The sequence below is a fragment of the Penicillium taxi genome (genome assembly GCF_028828555.1).
Source record: "Penicillium taxi strain IBT 34144 chromosome Unknown utg000001l_segment0_segment0, whole genome shotgun sequence".
In the NCBI taxonomy this organism is placed as follows: domain Eukaryota; kingdom Fungi; phylum Ascomycota; class Eurotiomycetes; order Eurotiales; family Aspergillaceae; genus Penicillium; species Penicillium taxi.
This window is the reverse complement of record NW_026643203.1, coordinates 1-27122: the sequence shown is the minus strand read 5'-3', so window position 1 is coordinate 27122 and position 27122 is coordinate 1. Positions and strand designations below refer to the sequence as shown.

The following is a 27122-nucleotide window of genomic DNA, read 5'->3' as shown; positions in this document are numbered from 1 at the left end:
CTCTTCATAGGCCCTGACCCTATCGCAGTGGCTGCCATTATACACCACGCCCCGCGAGAGTATGAGCTCATACTCTCGTTTCGCGTTACCTAGAGAGGTCTCTCTCTACTAGACCGTCCGTGTCTTGCAGAGAGTCCTTTTTGACTTATGTACACTCCAGCTGGCAGCGTACGTCGGTCGCTCTCCACTAACCAAGCTTGGTCCCTAGTGACTGACCAGGGTTGATGGGCTGCCTGTGGCTAAGCCTTAACGAGTTCCATCGATTGCCATTATTCAAATACTAGTATTTTCTAGAATCCCCGTGTGTCTCCTAAAAGGGTGCCCGTGTCTCGGTGGTGCCCATGTCTCGACGACGGCCGGTCTAGGGTTTGCCCGTGGCCACGCCTTAACGAGGTCTCTAGCGAACGGAGTCTTCGAGTCTTAACGAGTTCCGAGCCTTAACGAGGTCTTTATATCTTAAAAAGGTATGTCTAATATTAGCTTAACTACCTGCGTCACCAGTTCACTACCGTCTCGCCACATTTCGCACGATGCGATCCCAGACCGTATAATCAGGGGTGTCCTGTCTTCTTTTTAGGGCGATACCACGTCCACTGTTAATGCAAGACCAACTTTTGGGCCGGAGTGCGAGTCGGGTAAAAAGAAGTCGGATGGTTTTCATATCCAGTATCCCCTGACTTTGGTGTGGTTGTGCGGTCGGCGTGGGGCACGGTCTCACAACAACGTCGGATTCACTTTGGTCTCCCTAACGGGGATTAACACCGGACACCACGAGAAGGTATGAATCCATTGTCCCAGCAGCCTGGCGAGGACTGTTGCCTGGATGTAGTGCATCCCAGCAGCTCTCCCGAGGTCCTATTCGTCTGCGCTTAAAATGATTTAAGAACCTGCAGAAGTTCAGGATAATATAGGCTCTATATATTACGGGATGAATGCAGGAATTTGTACGCTGTAAAGATCCGATTGATAAACAAGAAGAATTAACTAAGGGAAAGGGGTCCTGGGGACCGGATGCTCTCATGTAACGTATGTAAGGCCCGGTTAGTCGAAACCAACCATGCCTTCATGATTCGAGGAGAATTGATCTTGAGATCTGATCAGTAATAAAGCATTTAAAAAAGAGTAAGAAAAAAATTCGAACTACTCAAAACGCCTGTACTTGTTCATTTCTAGTAAAACCAGCACTGTTTAGGCAAAGTCTTGATACCGTGTAGCTGTGGCAGCTATACGAGCTCCCTCGGGCGTATTTGTTAGTTAAGCACACAAGAGATAAATATGTGTTTTCAGCAAAAACCTACTTAAGAAGCCAGTTCATGTCATGTTTGGATCAGTAAGTCTAGTCTAAGATAAGCCACCCCCGAACACCATAGTAAACTCGAAAAATTGGATGTCATATCTCAACAATCACGGCTTTAAATCACTATATCTATTTATCTATATCCAAATAATAAGCACATGTATAATGTCGGTTGACTAAGTTATTACCGAAGCAGACAGCTATTGATATCGTTTCTGTACGTATATAATAGGTGTATGCATATTGGGTAAAAGTGAAGTGTCATTCTAAAATGCTTAGATGAAAGAAGATATAGTAGCTGCCATGCCAAGATCACATGATCTTGGTATGTCAGCTGATATTCGTTCCAACATATAAATTATTACTAAATTTGAAGATATCGTTATATAGCGTGGAGTAAAATCTGAAATAGATAAATTACGAAAATTAAGATGTAATTTAAAGTATCATCATTATCCATCTATCTTATTTACCTAAAGTGAATTGATTCTTTATGAGAACTCTTATCATGCTACGCACCAAAGATGTGAATCTTACCGGAGTCGTGGTTGTTGAGATATGACATCCAATTCTTCGAATCTACTATGGTGGTCGGGGGTGTCCAGCTCGCATGTGGTATAATTTAAGTGGTTACCTAGTTAGGTGAACATTGGAAAGCTCGGAAAAAGCTCAATATCTTGCAAGTGCACTCTAGGTATATGCCCACCTAGGCAGTTGATTATGAACTCCATCACAATTTCACTGATCTGCCACGTACGTAAACCTTGGCGATATTCCTATCGTCACCCGTCATGATCCATTTCTCAAATATGACCGAGATCGAGTCTTCTTCTTCAACAGGGGTCATAGCACCCTCCAAATCCACGGTGTGAACCTCAAGCGCGTCAAATTCCTTTCCAATCGCAAAGTTCCCAGTCTTACTGTCCAGCCCACAAACTTGGGCCCCGCCTAAAGTGGCAAGAAAAACCCTTCGGGTAAGGACAATGCAGGATCTTGGCCTTGTGTGAGCATCTGTCGCGCGTTAGAAACGACAAATGCCTGTTTCATGCATTCCAGCATCGATATAGCGTGACCGCCGCCACAGTCTGTTCCAAGGCCAACTTTGATACCCCGACGTAGATACTCTCTTATTGGTGCTACCATGAACGCATCCATTGTGGTATTAGAGATCGGACAGTGAGCAACTCCGCAGCGAAGATCTTCGATAGTCTGCATCTCCTGCTCTTCTAGAAAGATACAGTGGGCCAAGATAGATCGCTCATTCAACAACCCGAAGTGCTTGTAAAGCTCGGTCTCTGTTCGAAACTCGGGGAAAAGCTGGCGGGTGAAGCTCATTTCTTGCTGGGCCTCATTGAAGTGAGTTTGAATTGGCAGATCAGGATACTCCTGGGAAATCACACCGAGGCCTGACAAAAGATCTGGCTCGCAGGAGATTGCAAATCTGGGTGTTAAAATGGCCTTCAGTAGCTGGCTTTCCGGATCAATGTTTTGAATATGCTGGATCAGCTCGCGAGTTTCATGGAGGGAACCCTCGACTGATTCATCCCTGTACCAGTCTGGCGAGTTGCGATTCATGTTACACTTGCCAATAAGAGCACGCTGGCCCTTGTCGAGGCAAATATTGGCCAGAATTTGGGTTGCTTTTCCGTGGAGGGAAGCATAGTACGATGCCGTAGTTATTCCTTGGGAGAGTAACCCCGTGACACAAGAGGTGTACATGCGCTCGGCATACTCGGAATCTGCAAATTTGGCCTCATGCGCAAATGTCACCTCATTAAGCCAGTCTAGTAGAGCCTTGCCACGACCCACCCCGCGCTGTGCCCATTGGGGCGCATGGTTGTGAGTGTCCACGAAGCCCGGACATAGGAATTTACCATGCTCCAAATACTTCACAGGAAACACATCAGGTGTATATCCCAGATCTGAAATGATGGTATTGATTTGACTGGGGTCGACTCCAGATTGGAGTTCTTGAATTCTTCCTGAGATATCCACCAACAGAAAGCACTTTTCGAGAATCTCGAGACTTTCCAAGCTTCTAGAATGGATGACTGTTCCATAAAAGGCTAGAGGCAAACCAGAAGCTTGGAGTGAGTTTTTATCAAGCGCATCCATGGTTAAAAGATGTACAAAGTGAAGCCTGAAGTGTTGAGAGATGATTATGTCTTATCTGCATGTGAGGGGTAACGAGTGCATAGCTCAGAAGTTAGGAGTAAAATTTTTGGTCAACCTTGGAATACTCCATGTAATTATTAGTAAATCAACATGACCAGTATGCGTTGACTGGTATTTTGAGTGTAGATCAATTTTCCAGGCTGTCGGTTTCTGAAAATAAGGACATGATTTCTCGGCCAACCAGTCCTTTTTCAGTGCTATATATGTGGTCGCAATTGATTAATCTCACCATTTACCTTTGGCTACCATCTGAGAAAGATTGAAGTCATCGGAGTCCATAAATGGAATACTTCAACGAGTGTAAGGTAGTAAGGTAGTGCATGTTTGCAGCTCCAGAAATACCAGTTGCCCTCAGGAGGTACCTAGATATTCTTCTCAATGAAGATGATTGAACCTTGGCACTGGATGAGTACCTTCCAAGGTTATTTATGATTTCCCTTGATTCTTCGATGGCAGAGCAATCTAGGATCCTAATTAATTGATAACTATCGCAGAGCAACAAATACGATGCATACACTAGTGCCGGAGAAACAGGTGTGTTGAGTTCTGCTATGGTGGATTGGGAAAGAAACTCCGAGATGAGCTTGGAGAGAAGACATGGTGTACTCTACTTTTGGTGCTTTTCAAGGTTGCAAACAAAGAGATGTTCGACATGTGGACAGAATGTGATACATATTTGCACAATAGAAACACCGGAACCAGGTATCACAACCTGAAATCCTTAAAAGAGCCAGTTTTAGAGCGCACTTTGTGAATATCCTTCCTATCGGCCGATAAACGTTTGATTAGTACAGAATATCATTTTAAGCAGCAAATTATTCAGGAAACATTCTTCACCATCTCGTCGTCATTGCACGTCATCTTAGTAAATACTTTACCCCTCATTGAATCCCCTTCATCAAATCAAATAATCAAATTCTTTTTTTATTCTTTTTTAAACTTACTAACAGCTGTATTCTACCAAATATCGTTCGGATTAACTGGCCAGGTATGCAGTATTTATAATATGGAATATTAGCAAGACACCGGATAAATATATGGGCTACAGATTGACTCAGAAACCAGCCATTAGTCTGAGATATCAAACACTTATTGTGTCAAAAATGTCCATACAAAAAAGGGACAAATTAATTGTTCTCTATGAAGTTAAAAAATATAGCGAGTAATCCATTGGAAGGCCTAATAGTATTGATATGAAAAGATCATGACAGGGCCTCAGGTTGACACGTGTTGATTCACGTTTCCACTAAAGGATAATTGAAATATAATAAAAGGGATCTCACCATTCATGGACCACCTAGGTACTGACTGAACTATCAGCTCTCCAAGCACTGAGCGCAATCTATAACGCAATTGCGGATATCAAGAACGTGCATATTTTCGGTACAAAGGTGTATAATCCAGGCTATATCACGCAATATGGTTTTCCAATTTGCTGAATACCACTCCAGTAACGGCGATCTTATCGGACTGATCAACCTTTGGCTGTTAAATAGTTCAGCTAAGAACCTGAAAAAAAAATGCTTTAGCACCGAGGTAGCCATATTGCCACTAAGAGTCAAAAATGTCTGCGAGCGACTTGCCTAATCTTCATTTGATTCCCCAGGGAGCTGCCTATGGCCTTCTTGTTGGCCTTGGTGCCCTTTTTTGTGGCTTCATCTTGTTTGCTTTGAAAGTTCAGAAGAATTATCTCTCCGAGGATGCTGAGAAATCCGAGATGTTCATGGTCGCCAATCGATCAGTAGGAAAAGGATTAACAGCTTCCGCTGTATTTTCATCCTGGATGTGGATCAATGAGACAGTCTTAGCAGCAGCTATGTGTTTCCGTTATGGACTTGCCGTGCCACTAGTATGTCATGAACTCCCACCACTTATCACTTGGGCATGACTGACTATAAATGAAAAAATTCTAGTGGTGGGGTTCAGCTCTCTGCTTCGAGATTGCATTAATGGCTGCTCTAGGTGTAATGGCCAAGATTCGAGTCCCGTATGCGCATACATCACTTGAGGTTGTGCGCATGCGATACGGCCGAGTTGCTCATCTCGTCTTCATCGCTTTGAATCTTGTCAACAACGTTTTTGGTTGCGCCTCAATGATCATGACAGGTTCCCAACTGATGTAAGTTTCAATTATTCTCGCCATCAAACTTGCAAATCTGACATTTTTATCAAAAATAGCCACGGTGTTTCAGGAATGCATTTTATCGCTGCAACAATTTTAATTCCCGTTGGAGGTAAAGCCACTTCACGCACAGTCTTCACGCTGAAGAGATTTGCTAATCGCAATTTCCAGTGGTTCTTTATACAGCAGTAGGTGGTTTGAAAGCCACATTTCTCACGGATTATTTACATACAGCTATCGCACTGATTCTCATCATCTACTTTACTCTCTCGATTCTCACACATTCGATGGTCGGTGGACTGAGTGGTCTTTACGACAAGGTGTCCGCCACTGCAAGCGAAAACTATATTTCAGGAAATTATCAAGGCTCGGTCCTAACCTTCAAATCGAAAGGTGCCATAATCTGGGGGTTAATTATCAAGTTTGGTAATCTTGCTTTGGTGGTCATGGTAAGTGACTGTACTTATGAAAACCTTCCAGGGCTGGTGAGCTAACCCTTAAAAATCAGGATACAGCGTTTTGGCAGAAATCTTTTGCCACTGAAGTCAAGGCCACCGTTCCAGGGTATAACATTGCCGCGATCGCAGTCTTTGGAATTCCTTGGGGACTAGGAACAGTCATTGGACTCACAGCTCGAGCTATCCAATATACACCGATTTTCCCAACTTACCCTGGCACACTTACTTCCGCGGAAGTGAACATGGGAATGGTCATGCCCTACACCATTAAGGCACTCATTGGGACCAAGGGGATTGTGGCATTCATTATCCTTTGTTTCATGGCTCTAACGAGTAGCGTTTCCTCCAGCATGATTGCTGTCAGCAGCATACTGTCCTACGATCTTTATAAAACCTACATTAATCCCCAGGTGACAGACAGAGTACTGGTCCGAGTGAGTCATCTGACGGTCATTATACATGGAGTATTCATCACCGGCATTTCTATTGCTTTGAACTACGGATCCGCCAATATGACTTGGATAGGCTATCTAAGAGTAAGTCAATTGATTGCCTATGTGGAGGTCAATATACTAACTGGAGTCGCAATCGCATAGCCTATAGTGAGCTGTCCTGGAATCATTCCTCTCATACTTACGCTCTTCTGGTCACGTCAAACTCGTTTGGCTGCAATTGTCTCGCCTGTACTTGGTTTCTTTTCCGGCCTCGCTGTATGGCTAGCTACTGCAAAGTCAATGTACGGGACAATTGATATGGCTACTACATCGAACCAGCTCCCCGCTTTGTATGGAGCTATTGCGTCATGCTTCTCACCTGCAATTTATTCCGTTATCATCTCGCTATACAACCCATACGTATTTGACTGGAGAGAATTCCTTCGAATCGAACTAGCTGATGAGGCGTATCTCAATGGAGATTCGGAGAGGAATACGCTTCATGAAAGAGATGTTCAACAACATACCAGAGAGGACCCTGATTCAGAGAAGCCGATTTACAATGTGACAAAATCGGAGGAACACAGCGGCGAAAAAATTCAAGACCTTGAAAAGACTGCTGTTGCAACAGAGATATCGACATCAAGAGCAAGTACTGATCTCGATAACCTCCAGCACCCATTCGATGAAGCGACACTCAAAGACTTGCGTCAATGGCTCAAAATTGCATGGATAATTTTTATCGTCATTGTTCTGATAACCTTTGTCGCATGGCCACTTCCACTCTATCGGGACTACATCTTCACCAAATCTTTCTTTTCTGGATGGACAACTGTCGCCATCATATGGCAGTTTGGTGCATTTGGCGCAGTGGTTGTTTACCCCCTATATGATGGGAGGGATGCTATTGGGAAAATTATACGACTGGGCAAATCAAATATTTTGAGGAGAGCGGATGACGGGACATGCCCAACATGATATATATGTCGAGAACTGGTGGTTGCGTGGTACAGTATTTGAACCTAAAGCCTTGTGAATCCACAGGGCTGTTCAGACGATAACAGCTAGATAGAAATTTCATAGAACTTGGATTGGCATGGACTATAATCATGTAATTAATGATATTTCATCTTTGACACAATCAACACGAATCAACACATGGATAACCGCGCGATTGCCAAGACAGATAAGAGAAGTCGGCTCTTGGCACTGCTACTGCCCAATCATCCGTCCTAGGTCACATGACCCAGACAGAAGTTTGCGTTGGAATTCGCTCTGTCATTTTCGAATCAACAAAACAATCGGCAATTGCTCTGTTTCGATCTTATGTCGAAATGGGCTCCAAAACTCCAGAGAACGATGGAGAGACAGGTCGAAGTAAGTAGAGACGTTGAAAATGTTCGAGTTGTTTCTCATCGTGCGGCTTCTAGATGATGCGCCCAACACAAACAGCGCCAAAGGTGCTGGCGGGGAACCCCGAGGATCTCATTTGTCCCGCGATGGTGACTGTAACCTGGGAGATGATGATGGAGATGATGATCCCGACGGAGATAACCTAACCAGTCCTCTCAACCTCTCGCTGGCGTCGGAACCTAAGCCGACAACTAGCTCTAAGAAAAAGAAGCGCAGGAAGCCTAAGAAGGCATCTTCATCCAAACAGTCGTCACCCCCGCGAGTTCCCCTCGTGAAATTATTTCCTGATGCTCGATACCCCGCGGGCGAGTGTCTGATTTACGAATCTGAGGTTGACAATACCGCTCGCACAACCGCGGAAGAGACTCGATACGAGTCGCGGATGCAACCCCGGGACGGGAAGTTTCTCGAAAACTACCGTAAAGCAGCTGAAGTACATCGAGAAGTCAGAAAATGGGTACAGAACAGTGTTCAACCCGGCCAGACTCTAACCGATATTGCTGTAAGTATCGAGGACGGCGTGCGAGCATTACTCGACAATGCTGGACTTGAACCGGGTGATGGTCTGTTGTCAGGGATTGGATTTCCCACTGGTCTCTCATTGAACAATTGCGTTGCGCATTATACTCCTAACCCTAAACAGAAGGAGATCTTCTTACAGGCGAGCGACGTGATGAAAGTTGACTTTGGTGTCCATATCAACGGTTGGATTGTGGACAGCGCATTCACTATGTCTTTTGATCCCACCTATGATAATCTACTGGCCGCAGTGAAGGATGCGACAAATACTGGCATCAAGGTACCAGAAGATCCAAGCTCCAGGCTCCCACTTTGGCACCCGTGCTGACCGTCCTTTTACATTAGAATGCAGGAGTTGATGTCAGAATCTGTGATATATCAGCTGCCATTCAAGAGGCAATGGAAAGTTATGAGGTTGAAATCAATGGCAAAACAATACCGGTGAAGGCTGTTCGAGGAATTACCGGCCATAACATCAACCAATACCAAATTCACGGAGGGAAATCGATACCGTTTGTGAAGAACAATGATCAAACGAAAATGGAGCTTGGGGAGATATTTGCCATTGAAACATTTGGGACAACAGGTAGTGGTTCTTTAGTCGAGGGCCCCGGTGTCTACGGGTATGGGAGAGAGTTTCTGGCACCTAAGACTGTGCACTCCCATCTTGCCAGTGCTAAATCTCTTTACAAGACCATCAATGCCAATTTCGGCTCCCTGGTATTTTGCCGCCGATATCTTGAGCGGCTGGGCATTCAAAGTTATCTAGCAGGTATGAACGATCTCGTTTCTCAAGAGGTTGTTGAAGTATACCGACCTCTCATGGATACGCATGGTTCTGTCTCTGCCCAATTCGAACATGTGAGTTGCCTTATGGTTATCAGAATCCCGAGGTAACATGACTAATCTACTATAGACTATCCTGCTGGGAGAGACAAGCAAAGAAGTTATTAGTCGGGGAGATGACTACTAAGCTCCCACGGATGTGACCCCAGACATCTGTCCAGTCTTGTTCTGTTTATCCGTTATTTTAATCCTTGCCATCCAACATGGCCTCGCGTTATGCGATATGCTAATATCCAACCATCTCAACATGATAACACACTCCTTTGACAACCCAAAATGAAAAATTTCAAGGAAATCTCAGCAACTGGTATGTGTCCTGTCACTTTCTGCATTCTATATATGGTACACATGCTTGAGGCTGCATTAAATAATCGACACTAAATCGCAAACTCAACAGTGAAGCATGGTGGATCCTTGCCTACCCTGTAAAACTTGAAAATGGAAATAAAAACTTTTAGAAGTTTGACTGTCGTACTGGAATGCATTCAAATGTCCCACTTTTACCGACCTTTTAATTGACTAAACGCGATCCACACATATGGAATGCAGTGCACTCCAAGAGCATAGGCCAGAGGGTCCCCCTTTACCCCGCGACCCTCCAAGTTTTTCTATCAAACTGACCAATGAAATCGCCGGAACAAGGGTTTTTTTTCTTAATGAGACAACTCATAAAAAGCTTATGGGCGCTGAAAAAAAAAAAAAAAAAAAAAAAAACTCACAGGCTGTGAATTAGAAGTATTCAATAGTAACGGACAGCTATGGACATGAACACTACCATGAATGACCGAGCTGTATTGACTGGCCAGGTAAGCATTTAAGACCTCTGGAATAACTACACAGAAGTTACAGAGTATCTGACAGTAGCGTCTGGTCACTTCAAACTCCAAAGTTGACAATCATTCGAGGCAGAGAAACTGTCTCCAGCTAGTAGGAATATAACAAAATTTCACAGCTATTTCTCAACCTTGATTTTTGATTCCGTCTCCTTCAATTCCTTCTCCTTCACCTCCTTCTCTTTCAATTCCTTCTCCTTCACCTCCTTCTCTTTCAATTCCTTCTCTTTCAACTCTTTCGCCTTCAATTCCTCCTTCAACGGTTTTCTTGCCCACACGCGGGTGCTTAAAAATTTGTTAGCATTGATATATCCAGCAGTGTGATTTGAGAAAAAACTTACGAAGTTTCATAGGCGTGAATGTGTGGATTCTTCAGCTCCAAGCGCACTTTAGCCAAAAATACCTGCACCTCCTCCTTCGACCATGGATGTGGCTCACCAAAGTGAGTCAGAAGCCACATGGCCCAACCTTCTAGAGCGGTGTTCCAGTGGGCGTTCTGGAGCTGTCCAGCTTCCTTCAGTATCTTATCCTTAGGCCAAGGTCCTAGGGGTATCTTGGTCTTTTCCTCATGCACGTCCACAAACCCGGCTTTCTCGATTGCGCTGCGCATCGTTTCATGAGTTGTAAGTGACCGTCCAGCTCGCTCGGAGCATCGGATGAATAGATCGCCCCATCCCGATAGCTGGTGCTCTTTCTTCAAGCTACCGTCATCGCTGAAGACTCGGACGTCCAATTCCAATTGCTCGATCCAGCCACCGGGCTCAAGGGCACTAGAGCAAAAGAAAGCGAATGAGGTCATGATCTCAGAGAGGTTCAAGTAATACGGATTGATACTCACTCGTAAGCTTGCTTATAAAGTTTGTCCCATCCCTCAGAGGTGAATGCGCCGTACATCAAACGCAAATGGATGAAGTCAAAAGGCTCTCTCCATGTCCACTCGCGACTCACATCATCCACCTCGAAGACGCAGTTCGGGGGCATCCATACCGTAGGCGGGGGGAAGATGTCGACACCGCGGACAGTAGCTAGTTGGTGTCAGTCCACGAATAGAATTAGCTGAATGAAAAATCACAGTACCTGACGGATATTGATCGGCAACATCACTAAAATTTTGGTAAGAATTTCTGTCCACAGGTTGAAATCGGCTCATATTTGACTTACACTGCCCAGCTACCTTGGCCAGTTCCGATATCCAGAATGTTCTACATTATCCGGTCAGTGGGACACCCAAAATGGAATCGTCTCCATATAGATTCACCTTAGGCGAGTCACCAATAGGGGAGCGGAAAAGGGGATTGGCCTGGTTGTGGTCGAGCACAAGAAGCATCATGTGCCTAAGCTTGTCAATATTACAACAAATCTCCTGGCAGCATGTAGCTACCGAGGCACGAAAGGTAAATGGATGAACAGCTTACCCAATCTCAAACGCCTCGAATTGCTGGGCATCAGAAGGACCCCTAGAAAATGTTACTTTATATCAAAACAAATAAAATTTATCAGAACGAACCAGTAATCATCTTCTTTAGTGGCTTGGTATCTTGATCTCGGTTAGGTTCAGAAGTGATGTTAGAATGCCAAGTGGGCTGACCTGCGGCCATTTTCCAACCGTCCTTTAGCGATAGCGGACGCTATCGAAGTAGTCTCTCTGGAGAAATCACGAGGTGAGAATTCTATCCAAAAACATGACTTGAAATGGCACTCACGAGTGAAAGTCCTGAGGATCCGTACCATAGCCAGTGGCCATAGAGTAAAAATCAGGGTCCTACGCGAGAGTTAGTAACGACCAGTGGACTACGTCAGACCACGACACATCGAAAACGACACTTACCACCGCGATTTCTTCCACTTCTTCAGCCATGATGCTGTCAGTACTACGGTAAATTTTTTAAAGAACAGGGAAGGAATAGAGTGCTCTCAAAGACTACAGTCAGTTTCCCCTGGAACTGTTGGGATTTAAACTAGTAACGTCAGCAGAATCCGTCGCGTTGCCGAGTCTGGTATAGGCTGGAAGTTCATGAGAAAAAGTACGATGGCGCGGGCCAAGAATGGGCCTACCATTTTCCTGGGCCCACAAGTAGACACACAACCCAGTTGTTGCTGGCCACATGGCCTCGGTAATCCCTGACTGGAGCTAATGTTTGCCGTAATCCCTGGAGCTAATGTTTGTCGTACAGGGTCATTAAAAAATAACATTCTATCACTTCGCATAATACATATTACTGGGGTAGACTCTTTTGAGTGGCCAATTCCAATTGTGTAATCCGAACTTGCGGAGTTGTTGGTAGGATGAAAGGGCACCAATCCTGTTATGGCTAGCGCGCAGCGTGCGGGGTCTTTTCTTATCTAACTTAATTCTCTCGATAAGAATAAGAGATGTAAGAGATCTCGAGGTTGCCGATTGATTCACCATAAAAAGGGATATCTTAATATTGCTTCGCATCGAGTAAAATGAGCAAATATTTGTATTATCCGTATTCGTATTCGTATTCGATTCGATTTATTAAGCGGTAAATATTCGTTTTGCTCAGTTTTCTGCCACCGCCTATCTTATCTGCGTTACATTACACAGTATTTTGATACATTGTGCACGAATGTCCATGGACCAATGTGCGGCCTGTTCTCACCAGATAGAAAATGGTTTTATTTTATAGAGGCTACTTACCCTGAATCGTATGATACGTATGAAAAATTGATGATGTCCTTCGTAAATAGAAAATCCAGACCCTGGCGCTCCATGTATGCTCGATACGCATCGTTGATAGATATAGACGTAGCTGTTTCCAATACGGTAAATTCGACTTTCTCGTGGGAAAGACGATAGGAGTGTATTCCACCTTGAGAAGATTAAGTTCTCGAATGAAAAGTAAGACTGGCGTATGATGAAAATCTGTGGGTCTCTCTCCTTAACGTGTCCACAGCATGAGATGGAAAACACAAGTCTTCTGTGAAGGGCTAAAGCTAATCTTGAATTCAGAACTAGCTAGGCACATGCTATTTACAAAATCCTTGAAGAACGTGAACAATTCGGGGTAGAATCGTGAGGTATGCGGTTGGTGGGTCACGTGGTACAACCACGTGATAGTTCACCAGGATTCAACCTGTTACAATACCCCCCTCCTATTCTCTTGTTTTCCGGGGTCCATTCGAAGTCATAATTGGTCCGTATCGTAGTTCAAAGGTGTCGAGAGCTGTGCAGTTTTCCACTGCGTCGATAGGTTCCCATGTCAGTTCTGCGTATCCTCGCCATTTCACTAATGCTTCCCTCCGCGATCCACGTCCAATTTTTCGTGTCCTTGCTTATAGGATCTCTTCAATTTCGTATTCCAGATCTCCTTCGACTAACAGCGGAGGCGGTTGCGAATCGTCCACGATTTGTGACGGTAATGGGTCCGTTGCCGCGGGTCTTATTAAATCAACATGGAAGACAGGATGTATGCCGCTTGGCACATCCAGCTTCACTATATGAGAGGATGGCACTTCTAGAACTGTGTATTTGGCGTGAAGCCAGTCTAGTTTCTTTAAAGGCTGTATCGTGCGTATATTCCGTAGGTTTAGCCATACTTTATCGTTGATATTATAGACTAGAGCGGCTCGTCTTGAACGATTCGCTTGTTCCTGTTGGCGTTCTTAGGCGATAGCCATCGCTATATTTACCTAATTGGTGGCGTCTTGTAGCCGGTTCGTGAACATTTCTGCTGCGATCTCTGGTCCTCTCTCTGCTTAGACTTCTATCACTTCGACGGGATCGATATGGTATCCGTGTGTGAAGAAGAATAGAGATAGTCTAGTAGAGGTTGCGTCTTAGTTATTGATCGCCATAGCTACAATAGGTAGTAAACTTGCCTAGTCGTCCTATATGTATGTAGTAAAGGCGCGTAGAATTCGTTCGACTTCTTGATTTATGTGTTCCGTAGCTCCATCAGTTTAGGGGTGGAATGCGGTAGATAATCGGCGTCGAATCTTTAGCTTTTCGCACACGATTTACCAGAACCCCCCTACGAACTATGGGCCGCGGTCACTAGTGATCGCTATTGGTAAACCATGATGTATATAAATATGCTTCATAAAGACATCTGCGACGCTTTCTATAGTAATACTCTAAGTACAAAAAGCATTTGTGCCGAGGGCGCCGGATTCGTCCGCCCCCTTGATCGGGTTTGGCGTCCGTCCCGTTTGGGTTTGGTCCGTCCCAATTCGGCTTGGCGTGCACGCTTTTCCAAAAATGGATGAGACCCACCTGCTCCTGTTCTGGCTTAGCGGACTCCAATCTGGTTTAGCGCTTCCCGAAGCAGTTTGGGGCCTCCAGCTATCCCCAAACGGGGATCTGCCATGTCCGACCGCCTGCCAGCCTTACCCTTGAACTATATAACTTCAGTGCGTCGCTCGATCGTCCTCCTTTTTTTCACTGACTGCACCTTTCTCTTCCGTCACACCCAGCAGTGAAATGTTACCGTAATTCCGGATCGCACGGCATTCCATCCCCGACGCCTCCCTGTTTCAGCTGAGTTCCTCGTCATCGCCTGCGCGCCTTTTCTCCACTCGACTCGCTGTAGATGGATCCATCCATCGGCCCTGGTCGCCCTGATCCTCAAATTAGACCGCTGCGCTGCAACTCTGTGATTTGACTTGGGCGACAGCTTACATGCCTACCCTCTGGTCCCTGTTTCTTCGGTATGTGCTTGTTTTGCCCGCTGCAACGGCGCAGCCTTCTACGATCGGCCCGGGGAGAGAGCCTTGACTTGCGGGGAGATTCGATTTACGACCTGTGACGCAGCCCTCTCTGAGCTAGTACTGATCACAAGCTCTCGCCACACCCATGCATCCATTGGCACTTGCTGCTCTTACGCCCCGCCCATGACGAAGAATGTCTCATTCCCGGATCCTTTTTCGTGAGGGCTTCGACGTTTGATGGCCTTGGATAGGCTAGCGTCACTTTGCGGATGATCTGTTATCATTGGACTGGACGCCAGTGTCTGCGCCAAGTGATCTTCCGTGGACGATCTTGCCGCAATTGTACTGTTCTGGCGAGGCGCAGCAGAGGGGATTCAGGCACCTGGACCATCGGAGGTCCTTGAGAGGGTCGGCCCCGCCGTGTGCATAATGTCTCACCCGACTGGACACTGATGCCCACGCTAAGCAGCCTTTCGGAGACGATCCCTTCACCATGGTCCCCTTCTGGCAAGGCGCAGCAGGGCAGACCATGGACTCATTCGAATAAAGAACGCTTTGATCCAATGGCAGAAATGCCGCATGCAGTGTCAGCCTTGCGCATGACTCGTCAGTCATTTCCGTTGTGGATGGGTTAGGTGGGTCTGTGTATCGGTAGGCTACGCTTTTTCTCATGACTCTTGATTTTGGGGGGGACGGTAGGATGGTATAAAATATCGTTGGAACTCCTCGGAATGACGAAAGGAGGTTGACTACCTGTCCCTGATTCCCTCTCTTCTATTCTGATGCATTGCGTCTGAATCTTTTCGCGGCATGGCACCGATCAATCTGGACGACATCATTCATTATCATCCGCCTGTGAAAAAAACACATTGCAAATTGCTCCACGTACCCGGTCACCACGCTCGTATCCATTCATAGTCATCTTTGGATGCACCCGCGCCAGCACATCCACCTCTATACAGCCAAAACTGGCGTTTGAGTCCTCCACTCTCGGGCCATGGGCCGTATCTTCAAGGTCATTTCAATGCAACCAGTGAAGTCGAGATGTCATTAGCCCCCAACGAGCTGGCGGAAGAAGTGGCCATTGACTGCTCGAATGGATTCGATATGGATTTCTTGAACACCTCTTTGGGAAGAGATTCAAATGTTGCTGTATCAAATGTTAACACGGCGAGTCGAGACTTGCCGGATAATGTTTCCAGCAGTGATTTAGGGCTAAATTTATATGACTAGTGTCACGATGGTACGTGGTGGCCATCATTTTGAGTCCCCTTGATTTCTTCAATTTACTCTGTTGAACTCATTGTGTATATCTTTCTTCCTTTCTTCATGATAAAGTGGTCGACAATTGAGGGCTGACTTTGCACTTCGAAATTAGACTTCCAAGGTGACGATCATCATGAGAGCAACGTGACATCTTCTTCTCAGGATATTATCCAGGGGGCAGGTCTTGACCAATCCACTCCTTTATACTCTACATCGGTCTGTGATGGCCTCTGCATCCCGGTGGCGGAGGAAAAAATTCTAAGCCAAACAGAAGCATATGAAAATCCAGGTCAGTGCTCTCTCAGTCAGCTAGGTTGCCCAGTCCTCTGGCTCACGTGGTAGAATGCAGACCAAGCCACGATGGAAGGAGACATTTTGCGACATTCAACCCCCATAATGGATATAGCAGACGCCAATACAATGGTCAATGGCCAAATTCTTGACCCTGCGGGCCAGGAAAAGCAAACCACTCCAACGAATTTGTTGTCTGGAAATGCTGGAATTGGAGCGGACGAATTAGGATCGAAACCGGCAGCTTGCGTCATCGGGGAAAGCATGCCAGCCAAGAAGTACAACAGACAGCCCGTTTCCGAAAGCCATGTGGTTATTGGCCAGGAGAAAGACAGGGCTGCAGTTCATGACAACGAAGGTGAGCTACAGCGTCGTGATGAGGAGAGCCTGTCAGCATCTCCAAAAATTCGTCAAAATGGAACATTGGCGCGTTCAATCTCACCCACATTTCAAGATAGTGAGAAGCAGTCGCCATGCAGCCCAACAGAGGAAGTTACAGGATTCTGCCCAGTGTTGGATCAGGCCCCAGTGTTGGATCAGCCGTCGGTCGTCATCTCCAACTGCCGTTCTCAAGAGCGAGGAACGAAGGACTCTGTCTCAATAACACGAATGGCCTCTCCGAACAGAAAGCGAGACCGGGATGAGTATATATCCGATGACAGCAGCGATGACTCTGATGGCCCCGACGATGCGGACTACTTGGGCGAAAGTGGTAAAGACGCACATGGAAACAGTGTTCCTTCCCATCGACTAAAAAGAGCAAGGCCACCTGCCGTGCAGCTTAAGCCTAGACCTCCCCGGCAGAACACTAAACGCCTCTCGGTCGACGAGGCAGTTCAATTCAAAGTGCCTGCAGATCAGACTTCCCCAACAAGCTTGCACGATATCGAAACGATTCCTATCCGAGGTTTTCTTACGCGACAGATACTTTTGTCAAGGGTCATCTATTCAGTTACGTTTGAAGAGCAGGCAGAGCATTCCTGCTCTCAGAGATCAGGCAGAGCTACACCACATCATGGAAACAAAATTGGCAGCCAGCATTCCAAGAAACCCCCCCAGAAAGGGTCCCGCGCTGGGAAAACGACTAGACCAACCCGAATCCTGTCTAAGGACGACCAGCTTTTGATTGAATTGAAGGAAGAGCGGAGCTTGCCATGGAAACAAATCGCAGAGCATTTTCCTGGAAGGTCGGAAGGCTCCCTGCAGGTGCGCTATTGCACACGCCTTAAGGGCCGCAAGGCTGGAAATTCTAGGCATTCTGGCCGGAGTTCCAACGCGAGGAGCGATTCTTCATACAGAGACAGACCTTGCGAGGCAGTCCAAGCACCGGGTGGCAAGAGCAAAGGCACCGAAGAAGGTGTGTCAAGACCGCGATACGGTCCACCTCGGCGCAGGCAAACGGTTGACCGCTATTCCCCGGTTTGAGTTGGCAATAGTTATTAGACTTTGTCAAATATCAGTCAAACGGATCGCCAAAAACAAGACCGTCCTGCTGTGTCCAGCGCCCGTAGTGCGTTGGGGATGATGAGAGCCCTCTAAGAGCTATCGTTATATCTCCCGGGAGCATGCAGCATCTTGCCCGAGAGCCACCCATTATTCCTCTGTCCTGTGTACCACCATTTTGTTCTAACCCTTTGATATCGAAAGTTAGAAAGAAGCACGGACAGTTAATTTGTTCGGGAAGAAAAGCCTGATCACCAATATTTGCTTCAACGTAGTCATTTGCTTCAACGTAGTCCAAGACACGCATTGGCAGAAGAGCAAGAGTACTTTATCATATATAGCTTTACCGTCATTACTCGCAAAGGTTTCTATGAAGTTTGTATAATAGTTCAACCTTAAAGCTTAAAGACTGTGCCTATACCAATCAAAAGAGAATCCAATTTGCTCAGGCTCGCCTGTAGAAAGCGCGTGAAGAAGACCACGTTTCTCCAGGTCCTGACAAAATTCCTTTTTCGAAAAAAAATCCTCTTCCATGTAGTTTTGATCCACATCACGATTATCGCCACTGGCTCGCCCGGCGATTGTTGCTTCGCCGTGGACACTCTGTAATAACAACCTCCACCACACTCCAAGGCCATAGCATATCCCATTGATTATGCGACCCATGACCATACGCCGTCGTTCGTTGAAAGGAGTTTTGATGAGGGCGGCCACTTCGCTACTTTTCTTTCCGTTTTCGTTACTTTCCATCGCATCGGTTCTTTCGTTCAAAAGTGTTTTCGTGTGCGCGGCTAATTCTGAGACCGTGACATATTTGTTATGCCAACATTTGTCGATGATATTATCAATCAGGGGATTGCCATCCAATTTCGGAAACTCCATGTTCTGTAGTAGGTCCACGACCTTAGGGCCATGATCGTAAGGATCCTCGGCAAGACAGCGATCTCCATCAACCTCAAAGCCGTAGTTCATCAAATAGTACAAGGAACCGAGGGCAAATTGTTCTGTTCGAGGGCCAAGAAAGCCAAAAGTTCCACATTCTCCTTGGTCTGACTCATTATTATTGAGTATTCGGCCATACGGAGCCATGCAAGCTTCGTAATTTGTGCCAATTTTCGCCGTACAATCAAAATCGGATAGCTTTAGTCGGTTGCGATCAAGTAGAACATTTTCAGGTCGTAAATCACCATGAGCGAGTTTGACGGATTCCAAGAAAGCGACGGCTTGAGCGAGATCGTTCATCCATTCTTTCCGTAGGGGTAGAGGCTGCCCAAGATATTACACGACTCATATTAGAGCATTTGACTACTTGCTTTCCCACAACAACATTTCTTAATAACAAAGATGTCAACGGCGCCGAGTTGACACTATCCCTATCCGCTCAGCTCACACGCACGCGGATGATCGAGCTCTTACTCGAATTTGGTGTGGACGTAAATGTGGTCAACCGCCATGAACAGATTCCGTTACATCAAGTGGTACATAAAGGGCATTTCAGAGCCGTGGAATTACTTCTTAGCCAGCAAGGCATTGATCTACAAGCATAGAACGGTTACGGGTCTACTGCTCTTCACATTGCTGTCAAGCAAAACCATTCTTCTATTGTGGATTTGCTTTTAGCTCATCCGCATATCGACATCCACTGCCAAGATAATCACGGGAATACTCCCTCTCTGGTGGTCTACTCGGCCAGAGCATAATAGCATTTCTAGCCGACTACTAGCTATAAAAAGCGTGGATCTTAATGCTATCGGTCAAAAGAGCGGTCTATATACAACAGAGGACTCGTGATAACGAAAACCTACAGAGGGGTATATGTATGGTCCAACTCAGACACATCGACGCTGAAGAAAAGCTAGAAAGACTGAGAGCGGCGATGAATCACAAGTAACACAGTCGCCCTAGGCCCTTCTCTAACTCGTAGAGATCCTCACTCAAGTTTCATGCCTTGTGGCCATATACACCTTTCTCAATAAACACTATTCAGATCGCCATTTAGATAGCTTGGCCTCGCTCTCTAAATCTCCATTTCGTGAACTATTATCTGCCACTGTTGATAAGGTTGCTAAAGATGCTATCTTTCTGATTACTCAGAACTGTAGGCTTGTCCATCTCTACTACCTTTCCCCGATCTAGACCGACAATCAAATCGTAACTCAAAAGAGTGTGGACACGATGTGCAACCGTAAGCACTGTACATGCATGAAAGGGATCCTGTTGCAGAAGGCCTTGCACATGGGCGTCAGTTTTCGTGTCGACGCTGCTGGTGCCTTCATCAATCAACAAGATCCTAGCGTTGCTTGATTGTATTTTCAACATTGCACGAGCAAATTGTAGCAGTTGTTGCTCGCCTCGGGATAACGATAGAGTGTCGTTTATCTCGGCATCTAGCCCGCCTCTTTCGAGTAGCACACCGTCCCAGATTCCAACTCGGTCGAGAGCCGCGATGATGTCTCCGTCGGGGAGGGTTTCGGTGGGATCTAGATTGAATCTGACTGTACAGCCAACTATGATGAATGGCTTTTGGGAGATAGTGACAAGCCTTTCGCGGACTATATCAGGGGAGACGGTAGTGAGGTCAATGTCGTCGATAACAATTGACCCGCGGATCAGGGTGAGCATGCCTAATAATGTTGATATTAAAGAGCTCTTTCCACTAATTCATTGCGCGGTGGAAGGTTAGCATGGACTAGTAATCCTAATGCTGAATATGATTCTTAAGGCGATGATACTTACCTCCCAGTACGTCCGTAGACACCAATTTTCTGACCTGGCAAAAGTTTCAGAGAGACATTGCTTAGTACTGCTACTCCAGAACTTTTCGTAGTTTGTCAATAATGCGAACAAGAGGTGGTGATGGTTTATATATGCTGCGAAGTACGTACTTGTATTGTGCCGTCATGTCCGAGATCTTAATAGCTCCCTGACTTGGCCAGTCGATGGGAACTTCTCTCTGCTCAGTTGAAATTTCACATGGGACTTGAAGTTCAAAATCTTTGACGCGCAAAATTGAGCCAAGGGATATCTCCAACTGTGTCCAACCAGATATGAGAGATGAAAGGCTACCATTGAAGGCTTCGCGAAGAAAAGTCAGCTGGGTAAGTATATACCGGTCACGATCTTCAAGGGGCAGTATCGGAAAAGTTAAGTTCCATAAGACATACCAAGAATGCTGTTGAGCGATACTCCAAGCAATCCGACACTCGTTATATGTCTCAAAGACACTGCTAAGCTGACGACAATGACTGCTTCGGCAGCGACGATGAGGTCTAGGACCAAAGTGAGCCAGCGCTGGATACAATTAAGCATATAATACGTGCGCTGGGTAGCATCCAGCAATTTTGAATTAGCAATTCGAAAGTCTGCTTCCCAGCCAAATGCCTGAATTGTAGCAAGACCCTCGACAGTGTCAAGAAGATGGGAATACAACGGACTCCTGCTTTCCAAGTCCAGTAAACGAAGTTGTCGCGATGTTTTCAGATAGAAATGCTGCAAGAGAAAGAGGGAGATGAGCAGGAAAGGCACGGATATTGCCATGTACTTCGATCCGGTTGCAATTAGGGCAGCATTGGCAATCGACGAAAAGAGATCTATATCCATCAGCAATAAGATCAATAATTAGCAAGCGATAGTGGTTAGAAAATTTTGCAGAGGTTGAGTAGAATGGCGGGAGTCTTACTTGAGACCGTGATTAAGATGCCAACAGGCAAATCGCTTTCTATAAGGGTCATATCCTGGCTGAATCGGTTTAGTATTGACCCGATGTCAACAGTAACTAGAAATTGAGGGGTTGCCCTTAAGGTGTCAGCAGTTGACTGATGTGCGAGAAAAGAGAATTGAATGTACATCATAACAGTCTTCAGCACGACATAATGAAGCCGACGCGCTGTTGAGGGTGAGATCAGAATAAGGATAGCCCTATAATTTTGTTAGGAGTGAGCACTGATGTATTATCAGACTAAGCGCTTTACCAAACATAACCACCATTTCCGACAGTGTTGCAAATAGCAAGGAAGAAATACACCGAGACATAGAGTGCCTTTTGGGCTCCATCACGATCAGCCCATCGCTTAAGCCAAATTTCTGGTAGAAAGCTGATGTCAGTGATATCGGGAGTAGCACAAGTGAGAATCCACGTACGACTATACGTGCTAGAGAAGACATTCATTGTCACGAAGAAGACAAATATCACAGCGTTCGTCCACCCAACGTAGCGCAGATAATACGCATAGACAGCAGAGTCCCCGGCTGCCCTCCTGAGATCGTCGATCTTATTCGCCTTGGAGATCAAGGTGGCTTTATCCTCTATCGCCAACTCCGGGAATCCTTTCAATGCCTCAGCTTCCACAGCGTCAGACCTTATTTCTTGGTAGTCATTCCCCACGCAGGGCTCTTCCTGGCGAAGACGCCCATCTGAAAGGAAATAAGTTCGATCTGCACAAGGCAGCTGCTCCACTATTAGAGTGTTAGCTCATAATAGGGGACAAAAAAAACCTTGGCGGGGCCCCTACTCTCATGTGTCACCAAAACAATGGTCGATTTTGTTTTTCGGAGCAGTCCATCAACACCCAAAAGACGCGCTATGATATTACCCTTGGTTTTCCGGTCTAGTGCACTGAATATGTCATCTAACAGCAAAAGCTTCTTGCGGATATATACCGCTCGAGCAAGAGCGATCCGATGCATTTGACCACCGCTCAGTATATGGCTGGATCCGTGTCCAATTCGCGTAGCATCGCCCTCGCGAAGGAGATCCAGGTCTAAATCGAGGTCACATGCATGAAGAACAGCCTCGTACCACTTTTTATCAATTGCGCCCTCCCTTGTTGGACCCGCTGAGAAGATTCCACAGATTGTATCACGGATGGTGCCACTTGGGACCCATGGTGTTTGAGCGCAGAAGGCCGGTTGTCGAATGGCCACTGCGATTGATCCTGTCTCGCAAACTGTTTGGCCAAGTATAGCCCGAAGCAGCGTCGATTTGCCTGACCCAACTGGCCCTTGGATGATGACCAGTGTTCCGAGAGGGACTTCTAAGTTAACATCTCTCAAGACAATTTTTGCCGATGAGGATGGGCGAATGCTGAGATGTTTCATTGAGATGACAGGTGTTTGAAGGTCAGTTGTGTCTGGTGGGCCCTTGAAAGACATGTATTGCATTTCGGCGACGTGCGGAGATGCATCACCTTCCGTTTCTCTCGTGCGATCAAAGCCCTCCCTTGTATGTTGAGGACTGGTTGCCAGCAAAAGAAATGCTTGTATTCTATCAAAAGATCCCGACGCAGCCGCTATAGAAGGAATCGCACTTAATAGCTTCGAAGCCGGGTTAGTCAAAAGAGTTATAATGGACAGACTACTGAACGCCTTAGTAGCATTCAGCTCCTTTCCTTGAGCAGCATAGACGACGAAGGTCAAAGCTGGAGCTAAGGCCCAAGGCAGATTCTGGATCATATTCTTCCAGACCACACTCCATCGGTACGTGGCCATTTGATGGGTTTCTTCGGTCCTTTTTCTCTGTACAAGCCGAACAAAGGTTCGAGACAAGCCAGTCGCTTTGATTGTTTGAATACCGTCCAGCAGTGAACGGGTGATCGCAATGCGTTGCTGGACGGCATCCACCCATACTTTCTGATGTCCCCCTATATGCTTCGAGATATAGATACTTCCGCCACTAGATACTATTATCAACTTTCAGCAAATTATTTCCATATGTGAATCGAAACTGGAATTCTTACTAAGAACGATCATTAATGGCATCAGGCAGACCCACCCTAACCGGAGCGCGAGTAGCGCAATACCAATGCCCACTTCAATCGTCCGCGCCCAGAATTCATTCAAAGTGATTAGACAGGCAATTATCCGGTCAACATCGGTAGTCATTAGAGTCACTATGGCAGAACGATCCCCTAGAGTGCCATCGGGGATGTGTAAGGCATGGTCATAGATCATCGACGAGGCTGCCCCTCGAAACATTGTCACGAACCGATACAACATCTGGTCGTATATGAGCTTTGAGAGGGCCATTCCCAAATATATTAGAAGTGTAGCGCCGATGAGGCCGTAGCCGAGATTGCTCGCGCTATATGAGTTATCAAGCCAGTTGAGAATAGATGCGATCAAGAAGGGTTGTGAGAAGGTAAATCCGATCAATAATATGCGTGGAAGTACCATCAAAGCAAGTGGGCCTTTGAACGCTTGGCCTATCTGCCATAGGAATTCGAAGCGGCGCTCGGGATGCCGGCGTAGAGCCCAAGCTCTCAATGCCTTCCGCGCCGTTTCCGTAGACTCCAGGGGTTTGTCTAGACGATCAAGATCTTCGGTAGTAAGCAAGGATCGAAAGCCCGTGGAAAAAAGGCGGTTCAGCCACCACATAAACGATCGATTAACAATTCCACTCGTCGACTCTGGTGGAAGGTCTTGATAAGAACCAACAAGGTGATTTTGCTTCCCTAAGCTCTCGAAAAGCACCATTGCTGTTTTCGTAGCGACACTTGCGACGAACAGAATAGAAATAGGGAGATTTCTGTGAGACAACCACAAACTTCTTGTTTGTACAACATCGAAGAGCAACGTGAAGAGAAGGTAGATGGCGAGGAGCGATGACGGTCTAACCGATCGTTCATCTTCCACCCACGATAAGACTACAATTTGTATTGCCACTACCAAGTTGATTGCACTCGACGCGACAGAAAACTTCGTAGTTGGCTGAGTTTTCTTTGCCCAGCTGATCAGCAGGGCAAGTTGAATCGCGGCGAAAACCAAGGCAGTTATCTAAGGTGAAATCGACGTTACCTCGTGTTTGACTCTGTGAGTAGTGATGTGAAAGTGCTTACCAACTTTGCCAATCTCATTTTGTGAGGCTGAGTGCGCACATTTCTCTTAACCAGAATTCGCAATCGAAGGGGACACACAAGGAGAAATGCGATCGCAGGAACGAGGCCGAGGATGGCTTGTTCGAACAAAAGAGTGAAATCAAAGCCATCACGGCACCCGCTATCTACTATAGGGCCGAAACTATTATCAGCCTGGAGTAAGCACTCTGATGGCATGATTTCGTGGTGTACTCCTTTTCCGCTCTTGCTTTTTCTTTAACGAGATGGAGGTAAGGGCAGAATTGGTACCTATTTATCGAACTGAGAGGGTTGGTCAAATACCACTAGCACCATCCCCCTTGTACGCTAATTAAAAACTTGATCTTAGTTCCTTAATCAATTGGTTCCCTTAATACTAGGGCGTATAGGTAATTATCCTCCGATCCGAAATTTATTTGTAAGCTAATTAACGGATAGGCTCATTGATCCCTTCCCTACTTGCACTCTATGCTATTAAAGCTAGTATCTACTCATATATCCACCGCTAGAGTCACTAACCCTTCATTTGCCAACCTTGCCCTAGCCTTGGACCACTTTGACATCATTCTAGGTACCCTGTATTCAGTCATGCCTAGATCGTTACTCTTCAAGACCAACCGCAACGATTGAATCCTATATGGAGCTCCGTTGTGTGGCATCTGCTCTCCTAGTGGTCGCACGGCACTGAAATCTTCGGGTTGTAGCTGTGGAGGAAAACGCTATCGCAGTAAAGCGTGTGTTCGGGCTTAAGGATATCATTATCTATAGGCATTCCGTGACGGAAGGCGTCGTGGAACTTCCTCTAGGAATAGGTATAGTGAAACTGATGCCACATCCGCGGGCCATAAAGAAGGGTATAATCACCCCGCTCCCATTCTTCGCGTGGCACTTCCTCCATCGCAAGGGTTTCATTGCTGAGGTAGAAATGCTAATCCATTCTCTCCAGGAAGTCCTTCACCAAATCAGCGTGGTAGCATTCTGGCCGCTGCTATGCCTAGGACATTGGATCGAAGATGCAGCTAAGCGCCCGGGCCTCTGTAATGGATTTCCCATAGTGGCCGAATTCATCCCTAGTCGATTGATCTGAGGGTCGATGTACATGATTTGTTGTTAATGCCATTCGGACGGCTATAATTTCGTCACCCGTCTTGGTAGTACCGTTTGCCATAGACGAGATAATAGCAATGTTGATGCCTCCCATAGTAAATATGAGAATTGACAAGAGAAGCAAGCCGCCACTAAGGAGGAGAAAGCGGCTTCGAGCCTGGATGCCAATTCGCTTTTCACCTTGCTCTGCAGACTTCTTATCCGCGTCATCTAAGAGGGGATCATATTGGTCTGAGCCGTCCATCTTCGATGGCTCTAAGTCCTTCACTGCAGAGAACTTGTACGGTGGAAGTCGGTTGCTCATTGTGCTATAGAATTTGTCATAACAAAGTTGACTTAGGAGAATTTGATGCGATTTGGTATGAGAAATGCGAAGGGCTAATACTAATCTTGAATGCAGAACTAGTGATGCCGACAAACTGTCTTTATTAAGCTTGAAGAGAAGAGAGAGAGACTAGCTATGGACATGTGGCAATATAAGGGATGCGGGTGCGGGTGGCACGTGACGAGCATGAGTGGCACAGGCATGAATGCTAAAGCAGGCACCAGCCTGTTACAAGAAACAGCTATAGAAGAGGAGGAACAACGAGGGGCAAGAATTGGACTAGGGCAGGATAGGCTCAGACACGATATTGTGTAATCGATTTTGAATTCTCGATAGGATAGAGAAAACCTCGAGATGCCTCGTAAAATTGATGCATAGTCCACTCCGGGACAACAGTCTGCTTATTCCCCTAAATCAGATACAACGTCCTAGATTGACCCGACCAAAAACCAACGAAATAATGTATTTAGTGCGTTGCTAAATTTTAGTCTGTTAGACTGAGGCAATCATGGCGTGGTAATCGATTGTATCGTCGGTTATTTTTCTCTCAAAACTCATTGTGTTTCAACTAGCTCAAAAGGCTCTGCAGCTAAGAGATTCCGATTTTAAGTAGCAGCATTCTGCTGATCCTGCGACCGTACTTTCCGCCCGTATACCCCACAATTGATCCGACCTCCCGTATATTTTTAGGGGCGATAGGAGATATTTACGGACCCCGAAGGGCCCCCGATTGATTGATGGATTATCCTGGAGATCGCGGTTGATAGCGTCTCATAGCCCGAGACGCTAGTATTCCGTACAGCTTTTGTCCCGAAAATGGAATCCAAGAACAGTGCTTTATCCTAAAGAACACGTAACGTTGAGGATCTTGCTCACATGCTTGTACGGTGCTTGTTTATCTTGGCTCTTGGCATGCTTAGGGTATTAGGGTATTAGGGTATTAGGGTATTAGGGTATTAGGGTATTAGGGTATTAGGGTATTAGGGTATTAGGGTATTAGGGTATTAGGGTATTAGGGTATTAGGGTATTAGGGTATTAGGGTATTAGGGTATTAGGGTATTAGGGTATTA

General features: G+C 46.0%; 9 protein-coding genes across 9 annotated transcripts; 3 read left to right on the top strand and 6 right to left on the bottom strand.

Annotated features, from left to right (window-relative positions):
• Positions 1-2027: 2027 nt before the first annotated feature.
• N7495_000009 (putative guanine deaminase) lies at positions 2028-3412 on the bottom strand (the record flags this gene model as incomplete). The annotated part of the gene is made up of 2 exons (XM_057202679.1): positions 2028-2217; positions 2265-3412. The coding sequence occupies 2 exons, from the start codon at positions 3410-3412 to the stop codon at positions 2028-2030; spliced, it is 1338 nt and encodes a 445-aa protein (XP_057066752.1).
• Positions 3413-5036: 1624 nt separating this feature from the next.
• On the top strand, positions 5037-7464 carry N7495_000008 (sodium:solute symporter family protein; the record flags this gene model as incomplete). The annotated part of the gene is made up of 6 exons (XM_057202678.1): positions 5037-5321; positions 5386-5591; positions 5651-5706; positions 5766-6043; positions 6103-6588; positions 6649-7464. 6 exons carry the CDS (start codon positions 5037-5039, stop codon positions 7462-7464), a joined length of 2127 nt encoding a protein of 708 aa, XP_057066751.1.
• A 356-nt stretch (positions 7465-7820) lies between these two features.
• Positions 7821-9391, top strand: N7495_000007 (Winged helix-turn-helix transcription repressor DNA-binding; the record flags this gene model as incomplete). The annotated part of the gene is made up of 4 exons (XM_057202677.1): positions 7821-7863; positions 7917-8698; positions 8764-9279; positions 9335-9391. The coding sequence occupies 4 exons, from the start codon at positions 7821-7823 to the stop codon at positions 9389-9391; spliced, it is 1398 nt and encodes a 465-aa protein (XP_057066750.1).
• An 825-nt stretch (positions 9392-10216) lies between these two features.
• N7495_000006 (class I SAM-dependent methyltransferase) lies at positions 10217-11955 on the bottom strand (the record flags this gene model as incomplete). Its single annotated transcript, XM_057202676.1, has 11 exons — positions 10217-10382; positions 10439-10867; positions 10936-11122; positions 11175-11200; positions 11259-11299; positions 11356-11431; positions 11513-11554; positions 11605-11634; positions 11686-11742; positions 11801-11859; positions 11926-11955. The coding sequence occupies 11 exons, from the start codon at positions 11953-11955 to the stop codon at positions 10217-10219; spliced, it is 1143 nt and encodes a 380-aa protein (XP_057066749.1).
• Positions 11956-15026: 3071 nt separating this feature from the next.
• N7495_000005 (uncharacterized protein) lies at positions 15027-15440 on the bottom strand (the record flags this gene model as incomplete). Its single annotated transcript, XM_057202675.1, has 1 exon — positions 15027-15440. The coding sequence occupies one exon, from the start codon at positions 15438-15440 to the stop codon at positions 15027-15029; it is 414 nt and encodes a 137-aa protein (XP_057066748.1).
• A 954-nt stretch (positions 15441-16394) lies between these two features.
• Positions 16395-17750, top strand: N7495_000004 (SANT/Myb-like DNA-binding domain-containing protein; the record flags this gene model as incomplete). Its single annotated transcript, XM_057202674.1, has 1 exon — positions 16395-17750. One exon carries the CDS (start codon positions 16395-16397, stop codon positions 17748-17750), a length of 1356 nt encoding a protein of 451 aa, XP_057066747.1.
• A 420-nt stretch (positions 17751-18170) lies between these two features.
• N7495_000003 (uncharacterized protein) lies at positions 18171-19010 on the bottom strand (the record flags this gene model as incomplete). Its single annotated transcript, XM_057202673.1, has 1 exon — positions 18171-19010. The coding sequence occupies one exon, from the start codon at positions 19008-19010 to the stop codon at positions 18171-18173; it is 840 nt and encodes a 279-aa protein (XP_057066746.1).
• A 798-nt stretch (positions 19011-19808) lies between these two features.
• On the bottom strand, positions 19809-24817 carry N7495_000002 (multidrug resistance-associated protein; the record flags this gene model as incomplete). Its single annotated transcript, XM_057202672.1, has 10 exons — positions 19809-20424; positions 20505-20585; positions 20654-20843; positions 20933-21358; positions 21448-21563; positions 21615-21686; positions 21740-22223; positions 22280-23446; positions 23504-24539; positions 24602-24817. 10 exons carry the CDS (start codon positions 24815-24817, stop codon positions 19809-19811), a joined length of 4404 nt encoding a protein of 1467 aa, XP_057066745.1.
• A 796-nt stretch (positions 24818-25613) lies between these two features.
• Positions 25614-26030, bottom strand: N7495_000001 (uncharacterized protein; the record flags this gene model as incomplete). Its single annotated transcript, XM_057202671.1, has 1 exon — positions 25614-26030. One exon carries the CDS (start codon positions 26028-26030, stop codon positions 25614-25616), a length of 417 nt encoding a protein of 138 aa, XP_057066744.1.
• Between the last annotated feature and the right edge of the window lie 1092 nt (positions 26031-27122).